Raw genomic sequence first — 8,240 nt, 5'->3', positions numbered from 1 at the left:
TGGTAATGTCCTCTCATTCGGAAAAATCAACATTAATACTCGCACTTTTAAAAAAATCTAGTACAAAAGAGACTCCTCCAAGTTCTATCGTGCACGCATGCACGTGCGTGCACTGAGATACTAGCATGTCACAAAGAGGACCACCTCGCACATTGACCGTGCGACGAAACAAATGCATTAATCACATCATCTTTTACAACTCAAATAACACCAACAGAACTGGAGAAGTCAGAGGAGGCTCCAAAATTGCTATAAAAGACAACAAAAGCAGACTTTGCAATAACACAGCTTTTCCCTGTCCAAAAACTCCTGCAACAATCTCTAAAATAAACCATTAATATAAATTATGTAATGAGAAAGATGCTAAGGCAATAGGTAACTAGCTTCATCGCCTAACATACGCTAAGGCAATAGGCAACTACCTTCTTCGCCTAACATAGTTCTGATTCAACGGATACAGATCCCAAGCAGCTAAAAGCATAACATAAAGACCATTACAAGATCGGTTCTCACGACTAACATCACATGAAAATAAAAGAAAGTCCTCGCAGTAGAAGCAAGATCAAGCCATGCCGTTTTCTGGTTATTAAACATCGACATGTCCAGCAACACACAGTTATTCAACCGAAAGCTTCCTCCTCTTGTATTTGACCATAACTTCTCCCTTCACACCAACCACCATAGCATTCCAATCAATCTCAGGGAATGGAGAAACAAGTTCAAACTCGAAGTTCCTCAACAAATGGCTCCATATCGCCTTTATCTGCAAATAAGCAAAAGGCTCTCCGAGGCACCCGTGCCTTCCACCGCCAAAGGATATATAAGAGAATGCCCCCGCTGCCTTATCCTCCTCTCTTCCCGGTGAAAACCGATCAGGGTCATAACTATCAGGGTTCTTGTAGATATAAGGCAACCGGTTAGCAAAAGCTGGTGAAGTTGCGACAATGTGGCCCTTCGGGATGTCATACTCTATGCCCTCTTTTGTCTTGACGCTGAAGCCACTATGAGAGTGCCTTAAAAGCATAATGAGAGGAGGGTGGAGCCTTAGGGCTTCCTTAATGCATCGGTAGAGAACATCCATTTCTGCCAAGATATCATGATCAATCTTATCGCCGTGCTTCTTCAAAAGGTCTTTTTGCTCTTGTACCGCGGCAGAGAGAAAATTCTGGTACTTGAGAAGGTAAGCACCGGTCCACGTTGAGGTGATCGAGCTGGTATGCTGACCAGCAAAGAGGGCGGCGATGAGAAGACCAGTGATCTCACCCTCAGTAGTAGGACGCCCGTCTTTGTATTTTGAGTCGATGAAGCATTGAAGCATGTCATCTTCAGCGCGACCTGAGCATTTACGGGACTTGATAATGGTGGCAAAGATCTCTGCAATACGGGCACGGGCACGGTCGCGGCGGCGATGAGCAGGAATTGGGAGGTAGGGGAAAATGACACTGATGGGACGCATCCCGTTGTCGAGATCATGGAAGAGGGCGGAGACATCGTCAAAGAGTTTGTCTCTAACTTCCCTGCCTAGGAGGCATCTGCTAGCTGTTAGGATGATGAGATGCTCAAGTTCATATTTTAGGTCCACTGTACCACTCTCTCCCCACTTTGAGAAGTAATCCTGGAATGAGAGTAATAGAACAGATTGAGCATGATAATGAATTTCAGAAAACTTGAGCAACAATGTCAAAAAGGGTCAAGTTAGTCCCTGGCTAAGATTGCAGTCACATTAAAGGTTATCAGTGCTACAAAGATGTCCATATAAATGTTTACAAAAAAGCATAACTAATTTAATTTGTGACACCTCGAAATCAGACCATACAGTAAATTCTGCTTTCTAAATTGGTGCCCAAACCCACAACCACACACACAAGAAGAAAGTTCTTCTAATACAAGGTGATATGTCTTGAACTTGTGAACTTCTCTTTAAACACTTATTAACTCTCCTCGTGTTCCTCTTTTGTGTTTGTGTAGTACCATAGCGCTAAAGAAAAACAAATAGGGACACAGGAACATGAGGAGAGTTAATTAAGCATTTATCAATGTTCCTCATCTTCCTCATTTATACAATAACCTTCTTTAACCGAAATATTGCAAATATCAGTGCATGTAAAACACTTGGTCGTGGTTGGCATATCTGGCTGTGGATGAGAAGATTTTTCTTTTATTTTTTCAGGCAGTGAAGTAATTGGTTTTTGTAGTGTGTATTTGTAACCATCAACAAGAAATGCTTCTCCTCCAGCTTTGGTTTTTATCAGAGGAAGAAAGTAGTGTGTATTTGTAACCATCAACAAGAAATGCTTCTCCTCCAGCTTTGGTTTTTATCAGAGGAAGAACATTGAATATAAAAACAAGTCATGCTTCCTCTCCTCCAGCTTTGGTTTTTATCAGAGGAAGAACATTGAATATAAAAACAAGTCATGCTTCCACCTCTATTAGTCCCATAGGTCTTTTTTCCCCCTCTACTTAGTCCCAGTCATTTGGCATATGTCATAACCTCCCTAGAGCTTCAAATTACAATCAATCCAAAAATTCTGTTTCACTAAAAACAAAGAGTGAACAGACTGCACACATCATTAAATTTTCATACTTTGAATCCAAATATCAATTATTTATTTATTAGCACCTCCGTATCTTAAGTAATAGCAAAACATACAAGTCCTTCAAATAATTGAACAAACATACTGCACAGAACTTTTTGTTTGGCAGTGCTAAATCCAATAGTTCCTAAATCACAGTTTGATAAGGGATTCCAAGAATTATGATCAGCTAGACTGCAACCTAGATTTGGTACACCGTAACAAGTTGCGGACAAAAGAAATAGAAGAAAAAGTTTAGAAACCAAGGTAATATCTTTCAAACATTCTATCTTACTTGTGTTCTCAAATTGACCATTCACATCAATTGAACTGATGATTTGGAAGTGGATGAAAAGAAAATGTAAGAATTAAACAAACAATTAATGGTAGTACATAGTGAAATTACTTCTTAAGAAGTATTCACAATTGAAATATAAAGTAGGAGGATTCATTTTATATTCTCAAATCATATGAATTTGTTGATTGTCTGTAATGATGGCATCTAGCTCATGTGTCATATCAATCCGAACAAATGGCTGTTCACATTCTTCTGCAATTAGACTAACTTATGACTGGAGTCACATTCAAATATTAAGGAGAACCATAAGAAAATGTAAGTTGACAATTCATTCAAAGCAAGTAGGTAAACATGTAATGGAAATATGGGTACCTCAGAAAAAGAATACTAAATCAGATATATATTCTTCTCCTGTGAGACATTGGAAGTATGTGCAAAAGTATAAATTCAAACCCTAAGTAACATAATCCAGAAAAGTTGACAAAGTAGATCTTTCATTTTCAAGGAATCTCTAGGACGATCTTATGAACCGTCAGGCACAAACAATGTGATGGTTGATTAGGAAGTCAAAGTATCTATTTCATACTGATATTAGAGACCCCCCACCCCCCAGTGTGCTGCTTGTAGTCATGCAAATGGCATGTGCAATCACAGAAGACTTGTATCAAGGAATAAGGTTTAAATTGTGTGAAAAGCAACAGATACTCCGTCCAACTTCGACATGTACTAGTGTCAACAACTTCATCTTCAACCACCTTACCAAACTAAATTTCATGAACTTCATATTGTTTTCACTGTAAGAAGCGCTCTTTATGAATATCAATGAGTTTTCTGCAAGACAAAGGACCTTTACCTACTCTAAGCCTTCCATTTTAGCAAGTTAGCATGCATCATCACTACATCTACACATCCTGTACAACTAATAAACAAAATTCTAATCTCTAGAAGCCAAATGCTTTTAGCAACCAATAAGTCAAAAATGCACGCAATTGGAGGATACTTTCTAGAATAATAAAGGTTATGAAAAGCCTTTAGAGGGGCATCGTAACAAATGTTTGTGACAGGGAAAATCAGAAGAAAAATTGATGTAAAGAGCAAGGAAAGAAGACCATCAAGATCAAGCTCTTGTATTAGGATACTTCGAGTCAAATGATCCACTTTTTAACTTTAAGGGGATTAACTACCACGACACTCTCCTGTGACAAGAACATCATTTGTCAAACCATCATATTCTCTTCACGCCCTTCTAGTTTAGGTAGTTGGTATTTATCTTAGTGATTACAAGTTATCCAGCGAAAAAAACCTATGTTTTGTTGTCACCAGTTCACCATTGATCGATCTTCCAGACTTCTCTGCAGGAATTTCAAACAGGTTTCGAACAGGTTCTAACAACAATTAAATAAAACCACTAGAGTAGCAGCTGCGAAGTATAAGCAAACAGGTTTCGAACAGGTTCTAACAACAATTAAATAAAACCACTAGAGTAGCAGCTGCGAAGTATAAGAAAGAAGAAGGTTTGACTGCAACATATAACCACTAGAGTAGCAGCTGCGAAGTATAAGAAAGAAGAAGGTTTGACTGCAACATATAGTCCAACACTCTAAGTCAAACAGACATGTAAAAGTACAACTTGAAAAACACTGTAAAGTTTCTCATCTTTTAATAATGGACCTAATAAGTAAGATTATCACAAAAAATGCAAAATGTACCACTGACATAACTACGGCTATAGATATACAAGTTTGCATATGTGGATAAGTAGCCTAGAAGCCAATTAATAATTTAGTTCAAACGACATACACATCAACACACACAAAAGTTATCATTGAAGTGTTATGTATGAGAAAATGCTTTCGAGTGCCATATGTTATAGGCCTAGATACATATAGAAGAACCAACTTCAACAGAGTGATAGACCACATAAGCTTGTCAACTGAGACACGCATATTTTAACTTAACAGATTTATAAGAAATTTATAATAAAAAATCTATAAGAATTTAGCAAGGTACATATAAATGCATAGGTCTACAATAGGCAAGAGGGAGGAAGGATGCAAACACCAATAAGATCTAAGGGCACAAAAAGAAGTCAACTTTACTCAAATGACTAAACTAATACTACCTATATTGATCAATAAACGAACAGAGATATACCTCAGCCTCAACAACCATCTGATCAACATAACTCTTCAACTTTGTTACCCTCAGAGCCTCAGTGAAGAACCGGAATTGCTCCTGCCTCACAGAGTAATCCACATCAAAAACGACCCCAGGCCCAAATGTTGGCACATTGAACTGATACACTTCCTGTTGGCTAAGATCGGCCTCTGGAGCCTTAAAGAAATGTGAAGAGACTTCTGGCCCAATAAAGAAAGTGATCTTTCGGTTCAATAAGTTCACAGTGAAAACACTACCAAGCTTCTGGTACTCCTCTCTGATCATTATGATCGGTCCTTTCATGAAACGGATCAACCCACCAATCACCGGAATGGCCTTTACTAATGGAGGCAACCGTTTCCTACCCGAACCAGGGGTCAAAATAGCAGAGACGAACTTGATGAACACGAGAGTCCCCAAAAAGAGGAGCCCAATGCTCAAGAACTTGTTCTCTGTTAAATCCATAGGTTCTACCAAAGCAACAACCTGATTAAATATAACCTGAAGCAAAACAAAATACACATGCTATGAGATGAGTTTTTGTAATTTATAAAAGGTAACATGCAAATAAACCCGTCCCCACCCCCTAATCTGTACCTTTGATAGCACTTACCACCCCTCAACTCTTTTATTTGAGGATATCACCTTAGATCGACAAACCCTCTTCTCCCTCATGGATTGAGGGGTGATCAGTGACATTAAGGTCGCTTTCACTGCACCAAAAACTCCACAGAGGTGTTTAGGTTTGAGAGTAATAATTTTATATTCTAACGTGCCTCAGTCGGGCAATCCATGGGCCAAATCTTGGAGTCGCACATCAATATTTGTTTCTTTAAATTGCTTTAAATGCATAGCTCGTGAGATTTGAACCTGGCTTGCTCCAATACCATATTAAAAGTCTCTTTTTCTACACAAAAACTTTGACGTAGTGGTGAGGGTTGAGTAGTAATGGTGAGGGTTGAGTATTATTTTTATATTCTAATAAGTGCAAACAACTGAGTAAAGGATGACAAATACTACTAAATGATAGAATATTAGAATTGACTACAATTTACAATTTCTAAAATCTCACAACTCGCCCGAAATGGAAAATTAGTGAAATTTGTGAGAACACCATTAAAATTTAACCAATTCCGTCAACATCACAACAATCAAAACCTCAGATAGACCTCCTATGAGAAATTACAATAGAGGAACTAACAAATAGAAATCAAACAACAATCAAAACCTCAGATAGACCTCCTATGAGAAATTACAATAGAGGAACTAACAAATAGAAATCAAATAGATATAGTTTCATAGATCATACCTCCTATGAGAAATTACAATAGAGGAACTAACAAATAGAAATCAAATAGATATAGTTTCATAGATCATAGGAGATATACTAGTTAGACCTCATTCTCAATAATTGCTAATAAATCATAGGAGATATACTAGTTAGACCTCATTCTCAATAGATATAGATCATAGGAGATATAGTTTCATAGATCTAGGAGATATACTAGTTTGCACATTGCAGGATCTGAGAAATTACTAATGTCTTAGTTGATTTATTAGCAATTATTGAGAATGAGGTCTAACTAGTATATCTCTTATGATCTATGAAACTATATCTATTTGATTTCTATTTGTTAGTTCCTCTATTGTAATTTCTCATAGGAGGTCTATCTGAGGTTTTGATTGTTGGATATTTGACGGAATTGGTTAAATTTTAATGGTGTTCTCACAAATTTCACTAATTTTTCATTTCGGGCGAGTTGTGAGATTTTAGAAAGTGTAAATTATAGTCAATTCTAATACTCTATCATTTAGTAGTATTTGTCATCCTTTACTCAGTTGTTTGCACTTATTAGAATATAAAAATAATACTCAACCCTCACCATTACTACTCAACCCTCACCACTACGTCAAAGTTTTTGTGTAGAAGAAGAGACTTTTAATATGGTATTGGAGCAAGCCAGGTTCAAATCACACGAACTATACATTTAAAGCAATTTAAAGAAACAAATATTAATGTGTGACTCCAGGATTTAGCCCATGGATTGCCCGACTGAGGCACATTAGAATATAAAATTATTACTCTCAAACTTAAACACCTCTGTGGAGTTTTTGGTGCAGTGAAAGTGACCTTAATGTCACTGATCACCCCTCAATCTATGAGGGAGAAGAGGGTTTGTCGATCTAAGGTGATATCCTCAAATAAAAGAGTTGAGGGGTGGTAAGTGCTATCAAAGGTACAGATTAGGGGGTGGGGACAGGTTAATAACCAATCCGTGTTAAACAAAAACCTCCTAATAATTATATGATTAAATTTAATTAAAGTTAAAAATTAGAATTTATCCATACTTGATACTAGTATTGTAGCCCTTGCTAAGCATAGTCATTCTTCCATGAATCGATATTTACGTTGTAAATAATCACAAAGACCTGTATACCTCTTCCAATACCTATCACAAATTCTGAATGGTGATATAAACAAAAGGCGTTAAATTAAAAGTGGTGAAACTTCAAGGTATTTTTTAGGCACTTTTAAACTTCATGATATCAAAGTTAAAACACAATGAAATTTTTGGTGTAATAAATTGCATCTAACCTTACTTTAAAAACTAAAAGTTTCGTAACTTATATTATAATAATAAAAGTTTCTAATTAGAATGATTTGTGTTATGTTGGGCTCAGGCTTGAGCTGGTTCTCAAAAGTAAATTATGCTTTGGAGAAATCAAGAAAATCCTTGCCCAAACATCTTCAAGCCACAATATCATGCATAAAACCTACAGCTTCTCATGTTTTTCCCTCTTCTCGACTCCCTTGCTTTATTAAGACTACAAAGATGAAGACGACCTGGCTCTAGCTTTGGCAATTAAGCATATTGTTTGATCTTTAGTAAAGTCTTTTTTTTAAGAATTTATTAGCAAAGTTATTTCTTATTTGATTCACTAGGATAAACACTGAGTTAAATTTTGATAGCAAATTGAAATGAAAAGATGATATCAGAGTGAATTAGGTACTTATTCTTCAACATCTGAGTAGAGAGAATTGTGTGACATGCCAAAGATTATAGGAATCAGTGCCACACAATTCTCTGGTACTTTATTTTAAAGGGAAAATTTCTTGCAGAGAGCAAAACTCAAAGCCTCATGCATAAAACTCCCACAAACAAGACAAATGCTGAAAACTCCTTGGACCCAAAGAATAATTCATTTAACCC

General features: G+C 36.8%; 1 protein-coding gene and 1 long non-coding RNA gene across 2 annotated transcripts in view; one reads left to right on the top strand and one right to left on the bottom strand.

Moving 5' to 3' along the window:
- Positions 1–310: 310 nt before the first annotated feature.
- LOC109827282 (obtusifoliol 14-alpha demethylase) overlaps positions 311–8,240 on the bottom strand; it is a 9,494-nt gene continuing 1,564 nt past the window's right edge. The window contains exons 3-4 of the mRNA XM_020394277.1: positions 5,026–5,529; positions 311–1,615 (exon numbers count right to left, since the gene is read on the bottom strand). Of these exons, the coding sequence (XP_020249866.1) occupies positions 617–1,615; positions 5,026–5,493 (1,467 nt within the window). The 5' untranslated portion in view covers positions 5,494–5,529 and the 3' untranslated portion in view covers positions 311–616. The remainder of the gene's footprint in view (positions 1,616–5,025; positions 5,530–8,240) is intronic.
- Positions 4,197–4,725, top strand: LOC109827283. Its single transcript, XR_002243384.1, has 3 exons — positions 4,197–4,242; positions 4,313–4,385; positions 4,444–4,725. It is a non-coding gene; the product is annotated as an uncharacterized LOC109827283 (long non-coding RNA).

The sequence above is a fragment of the Asparagus officinalis genome, unplaced genomic scaffold (assembly GCF_001876935.1).
Source record: "Asparagus officinalis unplaced genomic scaffold, Aspof.V1 AsparagusV1_Un106, whole genome shotgun sequence".
NCBI classification, from domain to species: domain Eukaryota; kingdom Viridiplantae; phylum Streptophyta; class Magnoliopsida; order Asparagales; family Asparagaceae; genus Asparagus; species Asparagus officinalis.
This window is presented reverse-complemented; position numbering and strand designations above follow the sequence as displayed.